Raw genomic sequence first — 23,245 nt, 5'->3', positions numbered from 1 at the left:
ACTAATTTTAAATCTTAAAAAGATAGATATAACATTGGAAATTGAGCAACAGAGTAGTTGTACACAGATGCTAAAGATTTCTGACAAAAGTCAGTGATAAAAATACCGAGATAAGAGGAGAAAGGATGGGGGATGGGGAGGCTCAGCTGTCGGCCACTTGCCTGGCATGCTTGAGGACCTGTGGTCAATCCCCAGAAGGGGGAGTGGTTATGACTTAGGGCAGTATCATTTTTGCTTTTAGTTTTGATGAGATTCATCCAGTAGGATTGTCTCCACAAATTAGTTTCATTTTTGTCTTAAATATTTTCAGTTTTTACAGTTCTTTCACATACATTGTTTCATTTAATACTAGTATAACTCAGGTCTCCTACACTTAGAAAAAATATTGGTAACAGAATCATACTTTTCACACTCTTGAAATATACCATCTGTAGGAACTCTATATCCTTTCCTCTTAGCTTCCCAATTCTCCTCCCTCACCCCTGTAATTTAGGAGTATTAAGTTAGGATATATCAGAGGTAAGTGATATGTACTTGCTGATACGGTCTGCCTTCTGTTTGGGCTACTTCAGTCAGTGTCTCCTGGCTCCTCCTGTCAGGTATGGGCTGTCTCCTTGATCTCTTCTCCATTGTGGATGTATGTGGACCTGTCTTGCTCTGTTGCTAGGTTCCTTCTGCGCTCCCAGGAATCACAAACATCATTTCAAGTAGAGGAAGCACGTCACTGCCAGCAGTGCTTGGGGCACGGGGGGTACTGAGTTGTACTGCTCTGTGTCAGGCAGAATTGCTATTGAGAAAGCCTTTTCTCCTAAGGATTCTGACACGCCCTTGAGAGCCGAGGTGCAGCTAGAGAGCAACTGGATTGATATCAGCCAACTCAACCCCAAATACTGTGCTCCTTCTTCATCACTGTTTTAAAGCAACTCCAATTTTCTCTTCCCCAGTATGACTTCTTTTTCAACAATCTTCTTAGTCCTCCTGCAAAGTACCTTAGGTGATTTCAGCTGCACATTTTCTTTCCATACAAGTTCATACATGTCTAAATCTAAGAGAGGAAAAAAAAAAAACCAGCTGAGAACAGAGGAGACTTGCACTCATAATAACACCATTCAGTTTTCATTTTGTTTTTACCAAGTAAAAAAAAAGGTTAAATAGCTTGCATGAAATAGCACAGCTTTTAGAGCTGACATCTAGACTAAACCTAATTTCTTCTTCACCTTTGTGGCCAAAAGTGTATCCTCCGTGGTATTCTCCAGAGATTAATTTCTTTAAATAGGTCAGGGGGGTTCTCACAAATAACTTTTTATTTCAGCCTTTTTATAATGTACCTAGAACCACTTTTAGAATAAATCAGAGACACTAGCTCCTCTCTTTTTATGTGTTAATGCTTTAACATGTGAAAATATAAATCTGCTTAATAAATTGAATAGTGTATATTGAATCTCCAAATTAATGTTCTCAGTTCCACTATTATGTGTGCTTTTAGAGTGCTGAAGGAGTAATTTGCATTTTCTCTAAGTCTGAAATGAGAACACCAACTTCTTACAAAATAATGATTGACTGTTATTAGAGTGAGTAGAAATGAACACTATAAGTTTACTATTTAGACTAAAAAATAATTTAAAAGCACACTTGGCTTTTATGACTTAAAGGAATATTAGTGTCATATACTATTTAGGATGTGAGACTGTAAGCCACCTCTTTGTTATATTTAGCTATTGGAAGGCATCTCTGAGAACCTCTCACTAGGTTTGCCCTGTGTGTTTTCTGTTTTAGTGGGCAGTTCTAACCTGTGGGCACTGTTTCTGTAATGAATGCACCTCCATTATCATCGAACAGTACAGCGTGGGCTCTCACAGAAGCTCCATTAAGTGCGCCATCTGCCGCCAGAACACGTCTCACAAGGAAATCTCCTACGTCTTCACCTCTGAGCAAGCGAGCCAAGAAGAGGACGTCCCCGTGAAGGTAGAGTACATGGAGAGCAGGTGCGAGCATGGTTAGGGAACCGGCAGCTGAGCAAGGCCACATTGAGATCAGAACGCAGGTGGCACGGTGAATGCTGCCTGCCGTGCCCTGCGTTGCTTCCTGGAAGTCTCGGCTTTCTATCTGCCTTTCACCTTTCACTGTGGGAGGAGACAGACAACACTTATTTCAGCATGTTAGCAGTGGTTATGCCCACTGTGGCAAACTAGAATTCCAGTTCCCTGTCATCTATATTATTTGTTCACTGCACATAGAGTACTCATTTAATTTAAGGTTTTTTTTTTTTCTTGTGATACTGGGGATTGAATCCAGAAGCGTTCTACCTCCAAGCTACACCCCCAGTCCTATTTTTATTCTTTTTATTTTGAAACAGAGTCTCACTAAGTTTCAGAAGGCCTCACTAAGTAGCTGAGGGTGTCTGCGAACCGCAATCCTCCGATCTCAGCCTCCCAAATGCTGGGATTACAAGCATGCGACACTACGCCCGGCATTTTAAAAATCAGTGAACTAATATTGCAAAGTACAATCAAAATCTAACTTTGAACATACTTTTTCAATTTATTCTAACCAAAGTTGGACAAAGGTCAAATCGGTATGTAAATTTAGTGGGTAATATGAACCTCAAGGAGTGGTTTAAAGGATGGTGGGGCTAACTCTTTAGCAAGAAATAGAATCTTAATTTCTTTGCTAGGTGCTTTGATACCCTTTTCTTGCTTATATTATTTTATTTATTCATTTATTTATTTATTTATTTATTTATGTGTGTGTGTGGTGCTGGGGATTGAACCCAGGGTCACTGTACCTCCAAGCTACACCCCCAGCCCTATTTTTTAGTCTTTTTTATTTTTGAAACAGGATCTCACTGAGTTGTGAAGGGCTAAGTAGCTGAAGCTGTCCACAGATTGCAATCCTCCGGTCTCAGCCTCCCAAATTCTGTGATTACAAGCATGCGCCACCACGCCTGGCTTGTTACTTAGAACATGCTTCGTGAGTAGAATTAACAAGTCGAAATTTAATTCCAGGAATTAGGCATTAGAGTGCCTTTTCCTAAGAAAACTGAAGTTGGATTAAAAGTTTTAATCCTCTTTTTTTTAATTTATCACTGCCATTTAAGTAAAATCTGAAAATATTAGTAACACTTTTCTCTACTGTGTTGTAACAAACAGAACCCAAATGTTAGAATAAACTTACACCTATCCATTGATTCCACATCTACTTATTGGACAGTGCCGTTCATATGCCAGGCAGTGTGCTGGATCTCACAACTGCAGTATGCACTCATGAATAGAACAGACATGGCTGTGACCCTCGTAGATTTCACAGTTTGGCAAGGGAGGGAAAGGAATAAGAATTGGAACAGGAAGCACTGATACTAACAAATTATTAATATACTACAGTCAAGGCAAACCCACAAAAGAAAGCTGGCTTTTCTGAGAGAGTGACTGCTAAGCAGATAAAGTGCTGAGGATTCACTTAAAGGATGAATTGATTAGCCAACCTTGGGAGAGCATGGGAATGATATCGTGGGACTGAGCCTCTCAAAAAAAAAAAAAATGAAAGAAACACACATACACATAAACCCGGTATTAAAAGACTTGAGCCAAGTGTGACTTGGTGGAACTGAGTGCAGAAGTAGGAACGAGAATGGAGTTTGAATAGGTCTGTAGACCAGGAGGGGCCAGGCATTGAAGAGCTATTAAAGGCTTGACAGTTTTATTTTCATATGCACAGAAAGCCATTAAATGTTATAAGCAAGAAAGTATCATTTAAATTTAATATATCATTTAATACAGTGGGGAAAATAGATTAGCAGGGATAAAAAAGAGTAGAGTGGAAAAAGCTCGTAGAGACCCAATAAGGAGGCAAGTTGTCATATTGGTAACTTTGATTAGGTTGGTGGTAGTAGATATAGACATGAGTATATTCAAGAGATATGTAAAGTACGGTTAATTAGTAAGATAAAATGTTGGAGGTATTCGTGGAAGTGTGAATTTTTCAAGCAAATTGCAAGGAGCTGCAGAGTGGGGAGATTAGGTGACTTGTGGTCCTATCTACTGAGCAGCCTAAGGCCCTTAGTGGCCACTCTTTATCCTATGCACCAGAGAACCGCTGTCCTGCCAGACCTCCCCCACTTTCTTTGCAGTCCTGTAGTTTCTCTCTCCTTTCCTTCTCCCAAAGATAGTCCTTCCTGGCTCTCTCTCCTGTCTCTTCCTCTGGCCACAGGCATCCCAGGGCCACAGAGGGCGTCTGAGGCTAACAAGAGGCGCTCACTTAGATGGTGGACGCGTGCATCACAGGACAGAAGCCAGCACAAGTGCTGTGTCGGGCTTCGCGCAGCGAGGCTGAGGAAGCGATCACTTTAGTTCCCGGTGCGCACGGCCTCTGCGGAGCTGAGTCACTGCACCCAGCAGACCCAGACACCTGTTTGTTATGTGGCAGTTTCCCTGAACACCCGGAAGAGAGATCAGAGCAGTTAATTTGCAGTCCTGCTGGGACAGGGATAGTGTGTTGAAATCCTATTTGTTGTGCTCTCACTGTTTCCAGTTTTGCACTGGTTGAATATGTGATTTAACTGCAGTGTCTTAAAGACTTTAAGACTTAGAATTGAATAGTTAATAATGCCCCCTCTTGTCATAGATGCCTATGTATTCACATTTCCTTTTAAACACATGACTGATCAGGGCACACTGAAACAACTCTACTCTCAGTACTTGGGAGGCTGAGACAGGAGGACTGCAGGACTGAGGCCGATCTCGACAACTTATCAAGACCCTTTTAAAAATAAAAAGGACTGGGCATGTAGTTCATGGTTGAATGCTTCTGGTTTCAGTTCTCCAGTCCCCTCAAAAATAAACGAAACACAAGACTGAATGTTGTTGTACCTATTATGCAAGCAAGTCTGTCCCTCTCCCTGTCTCATATTTGTGTCTGCTTCCCATGGCCTTTTCTGTCACCACCTGTCGCTGCTCTCTGCCACCTGTCACTTCTCCTGACTTCTGCCCCACTGTCTCACTTTCTCCTTGAGGCATCTGTTCCCTGTGTTTCAGACCTCAGTTCTTGTGCTCTCTGATACTTCAGTAGGTGGTCACGTCACCTAAGTGGAGGAAGAAGTAATCAAGTACAGAGGAAATATAAAATTTGAAGATAATTAAGACCTTAAGTTAAGGTCTTAATTATTTCCAAATTTTAGAACTATTGTTTCAAACTATTCTTAAACCAGAGGTATTCTTCTTTATACCATTGATGATTGCCAAAGCCCTAATATTTAAAAAAATAACATTCAGGAATATTTTTTTTCACTTAAGCTATTATTTATTTGAAATGCTTATTTTTCTGTAGGTATTTATGTCAAGACTCTTGGACATAGCTGACAATATAATATGATGTCATATGTAGTGCTTAATTTTATAGCTGATATCAGATAAAAGCTATTGGAGAATACAGAAATATTTTTAAGTATTCAGCCTAGTTTACTAGTGATGTTTTGGAAGTTACAGACTTCACACTGCTAGAAATCCTACTGATTGACCACAGAAATAAGATAAATGGAATCACATATGCCCTTTGGTGGATACATTTAAGTTAAAGCCTGTATCTTCTCTAACAACAGTGTCACAGTATTCCTGGGTGACCTTTGGAGCCTACTGGGTATTTCACTAAGTAAACAAAATTCCCCTTGCAAGTTCCGACAACTGCCAGGCATTTTGGATGGTGAAGTAGGTCTCTTGGCAGAACAAGTACACCACGTGGCATGTTCCCTCTGTCTTATGTTTGGCTAGGTTTCATACAAAGCCTTATTCCAGTGAAAACCCTGACCCTGTAGTAGACAAGATTCTATGTCATAAGAAGTTTCTGTCAAGGAGAAAATATAGTAGAGTCACAATAAAGCAGCAGCCTTCCTCCCCAGCCTCCACCACACACATACACAATTGTTTTATTTTAAACTTGAATATCTGATAATCAACCAGCTTGCTTTTTAAAATAGTTTTTAAGCCTCACTCCCTTAGTATTTACTCATTATATACAGAGTATGGTTTAGGAATCTACATTTTTGTTTGTTTGTTTTTGTTTTTTTTGTTTTGTTTTTATTTTTGGTGGTACTGGGGTTCCTGGAAGCCCTTCTACCTCCAGGCTACACTCCCAGACCTATTTTATACTTCTTTTTTTTAATATCATATCTACATTCAGACTCCCAGATAAGCCTAGCAATGCCATGCATAGTATTCTACTATGTATAGAATTCTATTCAAGGTTTTGTTCAGTTGATTCAAAGTTGACTTGTAACATCTATGCATCATACTTTTTAAAATATAATTAAACATTTAGATAGAAAAAAACTGATTATGAAATTCTGATCAAGTTTAAAATAGGCATAGAATAGTTTGGTAAATATAATTCACAAGTTTATATTTAAATATATAAATTATTAGATAAGTTTACATAAGATATACACATGAACATTAGCTGATATATTTAGAATGCAATTGTATGTTTTTGTTAGAATCAGTCACGACTAATTGTGGAAAAACAATTTTCACTGGCCATGTTAACACTTGTAATTCTGAACTGTTAGGAAATATCATATTAAAGGTAGCCATAGTTTTCAAGAAATTGTCCACACAGTAGAGACTTCTAAGACATAAGCTATAAATTTTTCTTATGAAATTCTCTTTGAAAAACTTAATCCATTGTGAAGTGTAAATGTCTTGAAAACATGCAGACATTGTTTATAAGATGAGACTTTATTTTTACTATGATAGCCTAAGAATCTAGAACATGCCTGACATATAACAGGCAGTCAGTAAGGTTTGGATGGATGCTGAATGGATAAACAATTCAGTGGTATTGACACATAGTATCCCTAAGAGCCTTTGAGTCAAAATGAAATTTTTTATTCTTTGTAGTTGCTAGCTCATCTCTGACAACTTTTCAGTACTTTTATTTTTCTTTTTCCTTTTAGGTAGTTCTTGGGGTGGAACCCAGGGGCTTTTCTACCTCCGGGTTATACTCCCCAACCTATTTTATACTTAATTTGGAAACAGGGTCTCACTAAGTTGCTGAGAGCCTCACTAAGTAGCTGAGTCTGGCTTTGAACCTGTGATCCTCCTGTCTCAGCCTCCCAAGCACTGGGATTACAAGCGTGCACCACCATGCCTGGCATAGTACTTTTATTTTTAATGGCCTTCTGCACTTATAAGATTACCTGTGGTCCAGATGGAGTTTCCACTGAGCTTTATTCAGAATTAACTGTATTTTGGATGCAGAACTCAGCACTTGCCCCAGGCATGTGCTGGAAAAGTATTCCTGCTTTTTTAGACAATCAGACAAACCTCATACCTGCACTAAATTGTACTTGTCATGATGACATGGCTTTTTAGCATGGTTAACAGGTGCAGCCAGAAATTTAAAAACTGGTAACTGATCTTACTCAGCTAAAAAAAACTGCTATGGGCAACACAAATACTTTGAAGGAGTTGAGTTTATTTTGAAAAGTCCTTAATAAAAGTAATGAAAGTCAGAAAATACTACTAAAGTGGGAACTTACTCTCTCTATACTGAACAATCATAGGAACATTGATGTTATTTCCAAGTTATAAACCATTAGGGGAACCTGAAGAAAAATTTATTACCAATCCCCAGGTACAATCCCAGTTGCACATATTATGGATTAGAAAAATATTTCTCTTTATTGGGGAGGAGGTAAAAGCTAAGTTACGTGAATCTGTCTTTATTAAAGTGATCTTTCTCAGAGGAAGATTTCAAAAAGTCTCTAGTCTCAGGACCCTTGGTTCTTATGTTTGAAAGGTTGCATAAATGTTCCGATGAATAGCTGGAATAGTAAAGTGTAATCTGCTCTGTTTCAGCTGTGATCACTGCTGTTGACACAGGTGAAGGTTCCCATCTGTGAAGGATGCACAGATTGGGCATCCACCTTACCCTGGGCAGTAGAGGTGCTGAAGGTCAACAGCGTGCAGCACTGGGGTGATGGAGGGTGCAGGGGACCAATTCTTGTGATGGACACAATCCCAATTGCATATTTGAAGTAATAAGTTAAAAGTCCAGTTCCTCCAGTGCTCCTGAAAGTCTTATTTATCTGTAAGAAGTAATAGTATAGGAAAGGTTTAATGTTTGCTTTTGAGTAGAAATAATTCACAAACAAGAAAAATAAATTAGTTTAGAATAAAAGGGAATTTTACACAATGGAAAAATGATCACCTTTATTCTTTGATTTTTGCCTTTTAACACTGGAACGGTTTCAGTTTTTAGTTCTAGAGATCACCTGTATGACTTTCAGTAATGTATGTAAGTTTCATTTTTGAAGTGCTAGCTTTAGACAGAATTTGTTGACTCTAACATATGGGAAAATTAAACATCCTAATTTTTATAGTATATATGTATATACTTGTGTGTGTATGGTACTAGAGGTTGAACCCAGGGGCATTTTATCTCTGAGTTACGCCCCCTGCCCAATTTTTTATTTTTTATTTTAAAACAGGGTCTCACAAAGTAACGAACAATTGCTAAGTAGCCGAGGCTGGCCATGAACCCATTATCCACCTGTCTCAGCCTCCCAAGTACTGGGAAAACATTGCCTTTCAAAGAATAAAGTTAATCGGACTTCTGATTGTTTTTCTAGCTAGCTTCCTTCAAATATCTCTTCAATCTGTGTGTTGGAAATTCCTTTTTCACAGTGCTGTACTGCTTTAAGAAATCTTTACCGTGATGCATATGTAAACAGCACACTTTAGAGTTCTTAACTACAATTTCTGAAAATGAATCCATTCTGCTTTCACTTTAAAGTGAGAAGTGACTGACAGTCCTGACTATAAGACTCCATTGAAATTATCTTATTGCATATTGTGTATTTCATGTATAGAGAATATATATTAATATCTATATAGTCTCTAAAGATGTGACTTGATTGTTGACATATTTTCCAAACATCCAATATTCTTCCTTCTCTTTCGTAAAGAATAAGACTTAAGTACATTCGTCATCTCCGTTGCTTAAATGTGATTCCTCACATCACTTATCAGATTGGCAAAAAGTTAAACTTTAGCAAATGTTGAAAAAGCCATGCACACTTAATTGTTGACAGTTAAAAGCTGTCGCATTTTAGATTGGAATATGATGGGGAAGCTACCAAAATTCACATATCTAAAAGTTCCTTCAACTTTTGACCAACCATTTGATTTTCCAACAAGAATATTTGCACATGTACCTAAAGCTGGTACTACTTGCACTTGGGAGCCTGAAGCAGGAGTGTAGCAAGTTAGAGGCCAGTACACAGTAACTTCCCAAGATGCTGTTACAAAATAAAAGTAAAATAGGACTGGGAGCATAACTCAGAGGTAAAACCCTACCCTGGGTTCAATCCTCAGTATCAGAAAATAAAAGTAAAATCTCTGTTTGTCTAACATAACAAAATTTTGCAACTGTAAAATCATTTACTTACCCAAAAAATAATCTTATTTTTTGTATCATCTGGCCGACTTTCTGGTGCACCTTTGTATTCACTTCTGTGGGTATAAATTCCATAACTTCTGTAAGTTGAAGCTAAAGAAAATTTTCAGCCAACATAAAATTTTTTAAAAAGTAAAAGCATATGTACCTGCTAATTAGGTTTGATTTGCATATAATTGTGATAAGTATTTTATACTGTATTTGTTTTTCTGTTCTTAACTAGGTTTCATTTGGTAATGATGTGTTTTCTTCTTTGTATTCAAAGGGCAGCCATTCTACAAAAGTGGAAGCTGTGGTCAGAACTTTGATGAAAATACAGCTTAGAGATCCAGGGGCCAAAGCCCTGGTTTTCTCAACGGTATAATCAACATTTTAATCCTCCATATTAACTTAGACTGACTTTTTGTCTCTAACCCGTTTATATCTAGGAACTAATTTGAAATATTTACCATAGTGTAGTCAAAATTTGAAATTGCTTTTAGAGCTAGGCATGGTGATGCGTTTCTGTAATGCCAGTACTTGGGAGGCTGAAACAGGAGGATCTCAGAGTCAAGAACAACCTCAGCAACGTAGTGAGACTCTCGGTAACCTAGAGATACCCAGTGTCAGAATAAAAAATGAAAAGGACTGGGGATGTAGCTCAGAAGTAAAATGTCCCTGAATTCAATTCCTAGTATCAAGGGGGAAAAAAGTCCTGCTAGATTTCTTTTCCATATTCAATTTTTACCCCCCACCCTTCCCTCATATCCTTCAGGTAGAATTCATTCTAAAGACATTTGGTGGCACTTCTCAGTGCAGTACTACAATTACATTTTATAACGTTATACTAATTTTAAAATTTGAATCTGTTATCTTGAATGTTTTACTTCTTAAATGAATTTGTGCGTGATGAGTAAAAACTCTAGTTTTTATTTTTGAAAGATAACTGCATCCATTAAACACTGCATACAAGTTACTGTGATGTAGTCCCCTCTCAAATCCTCACGATGTAAATACTGGTTTTCTCATGTGTTATGTGTCCTAGTGGCAGGATGTATTAGATATTATTTCAAAAGCTCTCACTGACAACAACATGGAGTTTGCACAGATCGGCCGTGTTAAGACATTTCAGGTATGTCAACATTTTACTACTGTCTTTTGTAGTGGAATCAGTTACAAACTAAAACTGTTATTAACTAGCCTACGTAAATGTATTATCTTTTGTCACATAAGTCCTATGAGCAGAGTTTGAGTTCTTGATTAATTATAAAACTAGCATTTTTAAGCAAATAAGGTATTTTCTGTCTATTCAATCATATTCTAAAAAGACCAGCTTTGTTTTTAAAGATCTTTTCACTTGAGATCCTTTTCTTGAATGTAGGAAAAGAGTGCTTGTCATACACCTTTTGAATGGGTTTTTGTGCCCTTGGGATTAAGTTCTCCACCATCTGTATCAGGCAAAATTATCTATGATCATATTGTCCGCATATCACATGGAGCACAGTATAATTTTGATAAGTGTTTTATACTACTCAATAATGGCTGCACACCTTAACACACTCACACATGCACACGCACACACATGTACACGCACATACATGTACACACACATGCACACACACATGCACATACAAAGACTAAGTGAAAACGAAGCAATGTCATGTCTCTTACATATACTTTACATTTTTTGTCTTTTTTTCTCTAAGCTCACATAGTTTAATTGTGTACATTACATACATCTGTCTTGTGATTCTAATCTACCTTGTAAAGATCAATAGAAATGTGATACTTCTCATAATTAAACATAAGATATAAGTTTCTGTTTTCTAAAACTAGTAATTTTACATTTAAGTTTCTTAGTCATTACATGTCACAGTGACCTAGTGGGTACCATGAACATCCTTAACATGAGCTTTAACTTACTGCCCTTATTTTACCTGATCCAGCTAAAATTAAAATGTCTTTCTTTTTCAGGAGAACCTTTCAGCATTTAAACATGATCCCCAGATCAATATTTTGCTGCTGCCCCTGCACACAGGTTCTAATGGATTAACTATCATTGAAGCAACTCATGTTCTTTTGGTGGAGCCCATCTTGAACCCCGCCCATGAGCTTCAGGCCATAGGGAGGGTGCACCGAATTGGACAGACGAAGTAAGAACTAAAACTACCATCAGTCACTTTGCCTCAGCTTTCACATACCAAGTCAGCTTTTAAACTCTTCATTTTTGTTCATCCTAGATGACCTGTTTTAAGCACAGGTTGAATATCTCTTATCTAAAATGTTTGGGACCACAAGTGGTTCAGATTTCAGGATATTTACATGTTCATAAAGATGTATATTGGGGATTGGGCCCAGGCCCAAACATGAAACTCATTTATGCTTCACTTTATATAAGTAACATGAAGGTAATTTTATATAGTATTTTTTATACTTGTATTGGTGTGTTGTAATTGTACACCAAAGTGAAGTTCACAACGATAAGTTAATATATGCACACATTTATTTAGTAATATAGTACTTTTTTAGTGTGTCCAGATTTATACTACAACCCATCACATGAGGTCAGATGTAGAAATTTACACGTGGAACATCATGTCTGTATGCAAAACATTTTAAATTTTTGGATGAAAGATACTCAATCTATAATTTCTTATTAAATTTTTTAAACATTAGTATATAATCAAGGGACATGAAATTTCCAGTTGTCTCTCTTTGAATCAGTAAACCCCTGAATTCTCCCAGATTTCTGTCTTCTCTCCCCCAAAATCTGATCACTTCATTTAAAAAACTTAGTAGGCTGATCTCACTTAACATAATGTTCTCCAGGTCTTTCCATCTGCTTGCGAATGACATGATTTTGTTCTTCTTTATAGCTGAGTAGAATTCCATTGTGTGTATTTCCCATAATTTTGCAGTCAATTTATCTGTTGATAGAGATCTGGCTTGGTTCCATATTTTGGCTATTATAAATTGTGCTGCTATGAACCTGGGCATGCATATGTTATTGTAGTTCTCTAATTTTAACCACTTTGGAAAGATACCCAGGAGTGGTATAGCTGGATCATATGGTGGATCCTATCACAGTTTTCTAAGGAATCTCTACACTGATGTCCATAGTAGCTGAATTAGTTTGCACTCCCACCAACAGTATAAAAGAGTTCCTCTTTCCCTACATCTTTGCAAGCACAGAAATAGAAGGGACATGTTTTCTCTAATATGCCCAAAGTAGGAAGTATTAGGGATACTAGAAGGACTCCAGATAATGAAGGGGAAACCTCAGCAAAGCTAAAATAGAAGGATAGGAGAGGAAGGAGTCTGAGGTTGATTAATGGAGGAGCTACATTCAAATGTGTGTAAAAGTATAAATGTAGCATGGCCAACCTGGACACTCATTGTTGGGAGGGGGGAAGGGGAAGTGGGGTGGGTGTGAGGGCACCAACACTGTCTGAATGGATGCCATTTTCAGTATGATCCACATAAAAATAAGAAAAACTGAAAAAATATAAAAGAATGAGATAGTTCTTTATGTACTGAGATAATCACTGATAAATAAATGCAGAAGTATCCTGTTTTTTTAAAAAAAAACTTATTAGGAATATGTAAGACAGCTGTGAAGTTAGAGGCATCCATCTTGACTTTGAGAAGATTTGATTTTTGATTGTCTAGAGTAGCCTGTGTTTAAAAGAAACACCTCATACATAACTGAAAACAAATGGTTTCTTTTTAGATATTTTACCCTAAGTCCATGCTGAAAGCTCATTAGATTTAATTTCAGGTTCAAAACCTAATAGTGATTATCATATAGTATGTGCTACCTTTATTCAAATATCTGAATGAATGATTATCTTTGATAAGGCCTCCCAGATATATTACGTAATGTATACTAGATTTATTAAATATTTTCAAAGAAAATACACCTTTTTATACTAAGCACATATTATATAAATATTAACTGAGCACCTAATGCATGTCAGGCATTATGCCAGACATTGAAGATTCAAACTGAATAAAGCATAATATATTCCCCACCTAGGTATTTACATAAAAAGTCACTGTGTAGAAAAGGAAACAGATGCTTTAAAGTCTGATGAGCAAACAAAAAGGCAAGGGTGCCTAGTGCCCTAGAGAGTCAGGGAGGACTTCACTGGGTTGCATCTGGAAGGAATAATTATTTCAGAGTTGAGCTAAAAAAGAGTATTCATACAACATATGTAGAAACACAGATAATAAACATGACATTTCTGGAGACTGTAAGGAGTTTAGAATGCAGGAATACAGCGTATGAAAAAAGGACAGGCAGGAGATAAAGACTTCCATCTCAGACTCAAATACAGAGTGCTATGTAAGCAGTAGCCGGAAGACCAGAGTTTTAATTTTAAGTAGAAAAGTTGTAAGCACGACTTTTGTAAAATATGGCAAATAACTTAATTGTAATGAATGCAAGCTTATTCAACAGTATCACGAGTTTGTTTGTTTGTTTGTTGGTTTGTTTTTCTTGAGGTACCAAGAATTGAACCCAGAAGCATTCTAAATCCGAGCTACACCTCTAGCTGCATTTTATTTTTTATTTATTTGAAGCAGGGTCTCACTAAGTTGCTAAGGCTGGCTTCGAACCTGCAATCCTGCATCTCAGCCTTCCAAATACTGGGATTACAGACATGCACCAACACACCTGACACAAAATAGTATTTAAAAAGCAGTTATGTACTAAGTTTTGTTTTTGTTGGCTCTGTACTGTATTTTTAAATTTTTCTTCTTTTTCTCTGCTTAGAAAAACATAGACTGATGTAGGATATAAAACTACAAGTCAAAGAGGGCATTATCACTACCCAACAATCTTACTTTGCTTCTGTATATATATTTTACTTCCTAAGGAAACTTTCCCTAGGCTTCTGTATCTTCTTACTCCCCACTATCATATCACCTCCAATGGGAGAAGTATATTCAATCAGATTAGAAGTCCCTGATCTTTCCATCATCAGCATGAGCAGTCTCCCTGCATCGGACCTGAGGACTTCATTTGGTAGATTTCTACTGAGCACTTTCTATGTGCCAGTACTGCTCTAGCCACTCAAGATGCCCTCAGGGAACTTATGGTCTAGTTGTAAGGAAGTTGGTAAAGATAGCTGGTCAACAATAATCATAAGTAAAAAATGAACTATCTTAGGAGCTGGAAGGTAAGACAGCGTGAGAAAGATTTAAGGCTGGACTAGAAGGACCGAGAAGGTAATATCTGAGCAGACTTCCAAGAGATGGGAAAGTGGGTCATGCAGGTATCTTTGGAAAGAATGTTCAAGTGTGAAGGCTGTAATTCAGGAGCGTTCCTGGTATGTGTGAGGAATAGCTAGGAGCCCAAGTTGTTAACATAGAGTGAGCCAGGCAGAGAGAAGTAGAGATGAAGTCAGAGGGCTGGAAGGGAAAAGAATTATACTGAGCCCAGGAGGCCACTGCAAGACATTGCTTTTACCCTTGTGAGATAAAAGGTCACTGGGTGCTTTGAACAGAGGAGTGACGTGACTTAACATACAGTTTGGAAGACTCATTCTGACTGCTGTGTTCAGGCCAGATGTGAAAGGAGCAAGGGAGAGCAGTGGAGTTGAAGGAGACTGACTATGGTGGCAGCAGTGCACCTGATAAGAGATGGCGTGGTGGTGCCCACCTGTAATCCAGTACTTGGGAGGCTGAGACAGGAAGATTGCAGGTTCCAGGACAGCCTCCACAATAGTGAGACTCTCATCAACCTAGCGAGACCCCATTTCAAAATAAAATGTTATATAGGGCTGGAGGTATAGCTCAGAAGTAGAATGCCTCTGGGTCAGGCTCTGATGTGTTCTGCGGGTAGAACCAAGCTTCTTTGAAGATATACTAGAGATGGGTGTCAGAGAGTAGAGGGTAACACCATGTGTTTTGGTCTAGACAACTTAGGATGAAACACCTCAGCCAAGCTGAGAGGACTACAGAATAAAGCAGGTTTAGAGAGAGAAAAACAGAAGTTTGCTTTAGTTATAAGTTTGAGATGTTTATTAAACACCCAGGTAGAGGTTCTTTTGTACGTGGGTATATAAACCCAGAGTTTGGGGGGAAAGTCTGGGCTGGAAATATACCTTTGGAAGCTAATAGCATTTAATGGTATTTTGAAGTCATGAGACTGGATAGAATTACCTGGGGAATGAATATTAAAAATTAAAAAGAGAGTTTCCTTCTTCCCCCTCCCATCCCTACAGTTAGGTTGTCTTATTTGCTCCTCTATTGGATTTCCTTTTTCATCTAGAGTTCCTTCTATGGCCCATTTCTCCTTAACTTTCGTATATTAGGAAAAGCATCGGATTTCTTATTTTTTGTGACTGACTAATGTCACTTAGCATAATGTCCTCCAGTCCCATCCATTTCCCTGTAAATGATGTAATTTTTTTTTAATGGCTGAGTAAAATTCTATTGTGTACATATCCCTCAGTTTTGTAATCCATTCATATCGAAGTCAACCACTAAGCCAAGCATGGGAAGGAGGGATGGGGAGAGTACAGGGTGGGGATGGGGTAAGGGCTATCTGGGTGACATGTGCATGTATGTCTACACAAGCTTTTTACCCCATTATAATGTATGAATACAATGTACCAATAAAAAATTAAAAATATTAAAAAGAGAAAACCAAGAATTAAATTCCAGAACAAACCAAAGTTAAAGGAACCAACAAAGACAACAAATGAAGATCAGACTAGGAGAGAGAACATGATCAGCTGTCGTGTGCTGCCAAATTTTCAAATAAGCTAAGGAATCTTATCATTGGCATTTAGTCATTAGTTTTAGCACCATGGAGAGTAAAACCAGTTTCAGTGGAGTATTAGAGATGACTGCCTATAAGAAAGAATGGGGTCTTATACATTTCTAATTTAACCAGTATTTATGTAACAAAGAAAAAATAGGTAACTTGTCCAGAGTCACACAGCCAGGAAAACTAGTGGCAGAGGAGGCACAGCCCTTCTGTGCCCACAGTCCATGTTTTAGCCACAACCGGCTGCTGCTTCTATACAGTTTCCTAGGAGGGTGTTGAGGAGTTTTGCTACCGAGAAGAAGAGAAAAAAGAAGAGAATTAAATCAAAAGAGGATGTTTTTTCCTTTGAATGAAAGAAATAATGAGAATGATTCATTATAGTCAGAAAAGCTAGGGAAGTAAGAGAGGTGAGAGAAGCTGGACCAGTGTCCCTGAGTAGACAAGAGGAACAGGACAAGCACTGAAGATGGGCGTTGGTTCAGGTGGAGCGTGGATCCATCATCTCTAGTAGTAGGCAGGAAAGCACAGCGCGTGCCTTTTATTACAGTGGAGGAAATCTCCCTTTTCTTTCAAAAGTCAGCCATTCTATGTGTTCCAGATCCCATCACATCATATTCTCAAGGACTTTGCTCTTATGATATTTTGTCACCTAAAGATGTCTTAGTATTACCCACTTTTAAAAATAAAAAGCAAACACTCCTCTACATTCCACCTCTTTAGTCTCTCATTTTCTTTTACCTTTCTGTTTAAGTCTCTGTCCCTATTTTACAAGTGAAATGAGGCTCATAACAGTATTGTCAACCTAACCTACTTTTTGCCAGTGTGATCGAATGGCTCTTTCTATCAATACTCCCTAGATGAGCTCATCCAGTTCCAGGGATCAAGTAGCATTTATTTATAAGTGGATGACTCTCAAATTTATATCCTTAACAGAAATGCCCCTGTAGCTCCCTTCCCAACTTCATAAAGCTCTATCTCTATGTGAGTATCTGCAGACTCAGCACCTCCCCTAGGATGCCTGTGTGATAGTAATCTCAAGTTTAAACTGGGCAAAACAAAACTGTTCCTGCCCTGCACCCCGCCCCCAGGCCTTCCTGCTCTTGTAATGTGCTGCTATCATCGATGCTTGCACAGACGAGAAATATAAGACTCTTTCCTATTTCTGTTTTGACATCTCACATCCAAATTATCATTTAACTCTTGTCAATTCTATCTCCAAAAAATACTCGAAATCTACTGGCTACTTGCTTTCTCCACTGAAAGAACCATAGTACAGCTCGGCTTCTCTTGCCTCGATGACATCAGAACTTCTTAACTGTCTTCTCTGCCTCCATAGCAGGCAAAGGATTGTTAAGTACTGTCAAGTATAAATCAAATCATGCTTTAAACTCCCTGAGCGCTTTCCATTATAATCATAATAAAACTCAATTTCTGGTCACACCCTGCAAAACCTGACATGGTCTGACCCCTGCCTGCCTCTCCAACTTCATTTTATCTTCTGTCCCTTGTCTGTAACATAGTTCTGCCATGCTACCTCTCTGTCAGGTCCCTTGAATGTTCAGGATTTCCCCAAGAGTGTTTTTTTCCCAAGGGCCATGTGTGCGTGCACAGTTTCTTCTGTTTGGATACTCTTCCTTTGCGTACCGGCTTCCCTCCCACCCCGTGGTCCATCTCTTCATCATGTTGTCTATAATAAAACCATATCATGTGTTTGTCTCCCCTTATTAAATTGCAATCTATGGAGACCCAGTAGTTGGTCTTATTCACTGCTGAATGCTCCACCCCAGCACATTCGTGAGTACCTGCCGCAGTGAACACCAACTGACTAACGAATATAGCATGTAGCATGTGAAGTCAGTCCTAGTAATTTCTCTTAAGACGTTTTTAAACTTACAATTGTCATATGCCTTCCAGACCTACTATTGTACACCGATTCTTAATTAAAGCAACAATCGAAGAAAGAATGCAGGCAATGCTGAAAACTGCTGAGAGGAGGTAGGTACAAGTTACTGTGCGATAACTGGGCCCTGTTTATGGACTATGTGTTGAAAACTTCACTGAGATGACAGCAAAAAATATAAACACAAATACTTTTTTAGAACAAGAATGACATTTAACCTATTTATTGCTTCCTAGTTAATTTTTTGGACATTCTGTATTATAAACTTTTTACTTTCCATTGCTACATTATATTTTTTAACGAAATAATAATATCTTTATGCATTACTAAGACTTTTCTTTTCTTTCTTTTTTTTTTTTTTTTTGGTGCTGGGTTGAACCCACAGGCATTCTACTCCTGAGCTACATCCAAACCATTTCTATTTTTTCATTTGAAACAGGTTTTGCTAAGTTGCTGAGGTTAACTGCGAACCTATGATCCTCCTGATCTAGCCTCCCAAGTACTGGGATTACAGACAAGCACCCCCAAGCCATTTTATGCCTTATTCTGATATGTGTGAAACTCAACTCATATTGCCCCTTTGTACATCACACTTGTTAGTCATGTGCAGATAGGAGTATCTGAATTTAAAAGCTTATCTGGTCATAGTGGTGTCTATTCCAAAGGCAGGACACGTGAAGCAGAGAGATTTTTTAAAGTCTTCATTTTTAAAACTTTGTTTCAAAACCCTAACTTTCCAGTGCTTACGCTATAATTTTTCTTTAAAATCATTTTGAAACAAACCAGTACCTTTTTTCCTCCTTGAGAGACAGGATTGAAGACATCCAAGAAAGAGGGGATTGCCTTTTAGAAGGGATTACTTCCCCACAGGTACTCTGCGTAGCAAAGAAACAACCAGAAAATTTCTCCCCACAGTGGAATATGAGAAGAGAAGATGATAACTATCCCAAGTTAACTACCCCAAGATTTTTTTCCACCTAAAACATATAGGCTTTCTGTGCTTACTTCCATATATGACAGACTTCAGTGATTTCTATTTAAACTGCTTAAAAAAATACCAGACCAGCTATTGAACTTTTCTTTAAACCACTTAGCTTTAGATGGTTTTAAAAAAAAAAGAGAGAGAGAGAGAGGTAAATTCTAAGTAGCTAATCTCAGGGGGTTTCTCTCAATTAATTGTCCAGGGGGAAAAAATTTCATAACAAAGCCTGAAAATATATCTAGGCCTTCACTAATTTGGAAAAGATAAAACAATATCATCTCCTACCTTGTTCTGGGAGTTTATTATAGCACCGTTATATATAGCAGCTGAGAAACACATATGTGTCTGGTCTCTCATCACAAATGTAATCCCTGCTTCCTTGGAGTTTCTTTCTGACTGTGCCGCTTGAAAATTGCAGTCACACGAACTCATCTGGGAAGCATTCGGAGGCCGCCGTCTTGACTGTGGCTGATCTGGCAGACTTGTTTACCAAAGAAACAGAAGAGCTTGAATGAACTGCCGTCGATTCATCCCACAAACTTTGACATATTAATAGACTTTCATCACTCTAGAGCAAAGTCTAAATATCCAGGCGATGTCAGTAAACACTGTTCCTATTTGAATGAATTTGTTTCTTTTTCTTTCTTTCTTTTCTTTTTTTTTTAGTTATACACTGACCTGGTACTTACTGAGTGCTTTCAATACACTGTTATCAAAAGATCTATAAAGATTTTTAATTTTCCACTCCCATATGCAACACTTATTTTTATTCCAAAGAAGATGTTTATCTGATGAGGCAAAGGAATTAAAAGAGGTAATGGAGCTGGGTGTGGTAGTGCACACTTGTAATCCCAGTACTTGAGGGGCTGAGACAGGAGGATCCAGGTTCATTTCCAGCCTCAGCTACTTAGTGAGGCCCCCCGCAACTTAGTGAGACCCTGTTTCAAAAGAAAAAATTAAAAATAGGGCTGGGGGTATAGCTCGGAGGTAGAATGCCCCTGGGTTCAATCCCTATTACCACAAAAAAATAATAATAATAATGGGTGCTTTTCTTTTGATAAGATGAATTGTAAGAAGAGTTGGAATAGGAAAGTAAACTATCTAGTTTTATGTGACCTTGTATGTTCAACCAACATAGACCTCATCTTTGAAGTGAATTTAGTGTCCTGAGCATATTTCTCATCGGTATCCTATCAGTAATATTTAAGTACATGCTAACCTGGAACAATTCTAGTTATTTGAGTATATATAAACCATAGCACTATGCACAGTAACTTTACAGTAATACAACTCCTAACAGTAAATTAATGTCAGCCAGTTATTTCTTTTCTCTACATCTTGCTCCTGCAATGAAAGCACTGAAAACTTTTTTTCTATATTTATTACTGGTTCAGTGTTAAAGTGGCTAACTCAAAATTACATGTATTAACATTTACCTTCCAGTTATCTAATTTTATTTTTATATGTTTGAGATTGATATGTCTGTAAATACTGTGATTTTTTATGATCTTTGGTCTTATTATAAATGGAAATATGACAGGGTTTTTTATCACTATGCTGATATCTTAGATTGTCTTCCTTTCCCATGTTCTTGTGTAGCTAGCATTTTAGCCAGTAATATCTAAATTTATGATAGAGCCTGAGTATTCATTTCGGTCATTCTTCCCTTAAAGACAAGTATTTGATCTCTTGAATAAGAGAACACCACCTTCACATAGCAAATAATTACAAGGAATAAAAACTGAGTGTTTCTTCTTCTATGGAGAATTAATGAATTTGAAATCACTAAATTAAGGAGGAGCAGCTTGTGGTTTCTTAACCACTTGATGTAATACACATGTTCTTATTTTGTTTTCTTCAAGCCTTCAGAGTTTAAATGACTCTCAGGACTCCTTAGCTCCTACTTAGCTGCCCAAATATCTGTAGTAGAACAGTGCCCTGGACCGCACTCGTCCCACAGGCTCTGGTGCTTGGCTAAGGTGCATTTTCCTACTCCAGGTTTATAGAGTGACATAATGCAACGGAAGAAAACACACACGTTTGGTGCTTATTCTTCAGCAGAAGAGTGACGTGTTGATTTTTATATGAAATTTAAGAGGATTGTTATTTTATAGTTCTTTACAACTGTAAAGAGCTCTACTGTATGTGTGTGTGTGTGTGTATGTATAATTTTCCCCGTAATCCTGTGAAGTCGGTATAATTCCTGTCATTCCTACGTCAACAATAGAGAACTGAGGTTCAGGAATTGAGAAACTTGCCTACGACACATAGCAAATAAACAATGGAGTCCAGGCACCCTGACGCCATCTCTCGTTCTTCCACTAAAGCAGATGTCATGCTGCGTTTAGAAGGCCTACGGCTATAATTTAATAATGAGACTATTTCATTATTTTTGTTGGTTTCCTTGTATTCCTTTATGTGCTCTGTTTTAGGGAAAACAATTTGATATGCCTCAATTTTGTAAAAAAAAAATAGCTATATATACATACTTACCTGTATTAGAGAAAAACTACTCTTATTTATTTCTGTAAGATATCTTCAATTAAATAAAATAAATATTTTAGTGGAAATTGAAATTGTGGGAGTAATTTCTGAGCTGTAGAACATATGTTTTTTTCCTCTTAACAAAAATGTTAATCACTACCACTACAGAATCACAGTTTTATATCCATTTGTTATTTTTAAGACAGTTTTAACGGTTTTTTCTGTTATTCAAAACAAATATGCATCCTCACATCATGGCTGCAGTAAAGGGTTTTTTTAGTTTCCTCCCTCCCTCAATTTATATACTCTGAAATAACACCATGCTTTTAAGGAATTGATCTTAAATAGGTGCTGTGCTAAGGAACCACTGAGAAATCCTTAGGGCAGCCCCAACGCATAGAGCGTCAGTGTATTTAGATCTTGGAAATTGTTCTCAGTTAAATGACTCCAGATGAGTTTTCTAGGACTGAAAACTACGTATGTATAGTATAAACCATATATACATAGTTACATAGCCTTTGCTTCAAACCCAAATAGCTTTACTGTGTTTATTGAAGCTTTAGCTTTTCTGTTTATGTGACATCAAAATAATGAGCCATGTATTCAGTTTTAGATATTGGCCACTGTCAGAACTAAAGATCTGATCATATTTCAACATATAGCTGTGAATATCTTATAAATGATAGTAGCTGGTTAGCAAACCAACTACTTATCAAAATATTTAGGAATTGAATTTGGCAGTGCATGATGCCTTTTCAAGAAAGGAAAAGAAGAAATTGCATCTTTTAACTCTCCCTTGATATTGCTTACTAGCCTCCCCAAGATTTAATATGCTTAAGTTACCTCTTCATTAAACTATGGGATAATCTTTCAGAAATACAGAAATCACCTGAGCTAAAAGACCAAAGTTTTACTAAACTTGAAAAAAAAGACATCATCCATTTGTTTAGAATTTAGCTAAACAAAATCTCATGATAATATGTCACTTCATAATTTTTAACTGGCATACCAATATGAAAATGAAATGTCATTACAATAGTGCAGTACAAAAAATGCATTTTGTGTTTGCCTACTCTGTTAAAGAAAATATGATCTTTAACTTTTTTAGAATGAGATGGGTTAACTGATTTTTTTTAATTTGTTTATAAGAATGTCAATAAGCTGGACTTGGTGGTGTGTGCTTGTAATCCCAGTACTTGGGAGGCTAAGACAGGAGAATCCAGGTTCGTGGCTAGCCTCAGCTGCTTAATGAGGCCCTCTGCAACTTAGACCTTGTTTCAAAATAAAGAGTGACAAATAGGGTTGGGGATATACCTCAGAGGTAAAAATGCCCCTGGGTTCAATCCCCAGTACCACCAAAAAAAAAAAAAAAATTAACTAAAAAGGATGTCAATAGCCAGGTTCTGTTGCACACGCTTGTAATCTCAGTCTTAGGAGGCTAAGACAGGAGAATTACAGGTTCGAGACCAACTTCAGCAATTTAGTGAGACCTTGATTGAAAATAAAAAATAAAATAGGGCTGGGGATATACTTAAGAAGTAGAATACGCTTGGGTTCAATCCCCAGTACTACATTCCCCCCTCAAAAGAATATCTATGTACCTCTATTACATTGTAAAACCCATGTAAATGTTCAGCACACATACAGGTTGGATGTGAACCACTTATAGGCCATGTTA

General features: G+C 37.5%; 1 protein-coding gene across 2 annotated transcripts in view; it reads left to right on the top strand.

Moving 5' to 3' along the window:
- SHPRH (SNF2 histone linker PHD RING helicase) overlaps positions 1 to 19,598 on the top strand; it is a gene marked incomplete at both ends in the record, with an annotated part of 67,066 nt that extends 47,468 nt beyond the window's left edge. For both annotated transcript variants that reach the window (XM_080700468.1, XM_080700469.1), the window contains 6 exons: positions 1,777 to 1,965; positions 9,713 to 9,805; positions 10,472 to 10,558; positions 11,401 to 11,579; positions 18,116 to 18,196; positions 19,502 to 19,598. In XM_080700468.1, coding sequence (XP_080556594.1) covers positions 1,777 to 1,965; positions 9,713 to 9,805; positions 10,472 to 10,558; positions 11,401 to 11,579; positions 18,116 to 18,196; positions 19,502 to 19,598 — 726 coding nt within the window. The remainder of the gene's footprint in view (positions 1 to 1,776; positions 1,966 to 9,712; positions 9,806 to 10,471; positions 10,559 to 11,400; positions 11,580 to 18,115; positions 18,197 to 19,501) is intronic.
- Positions 19,599 to 23,245: the final 3,647 nt, after the last annotated feature.

The sequence above is a fragment of the Muscardinus avellanarius genome, assembly GCF_963383645.1.
Source record: "Muscardinus avellanarius genome assembly, chromosome: 8".
NCBI classification, from domain to species: Eukaryota; Metazoa; Chordata; class Mammalia; order Rodentia; family Gliridae; genus Muscardinus; species Muscardinus avellanarius.
The sequence above is the reverse complement of the archived record's forward strand: the minus strand, read 5'-3'. Positions and strand labels throughout refer to the sequence as shown.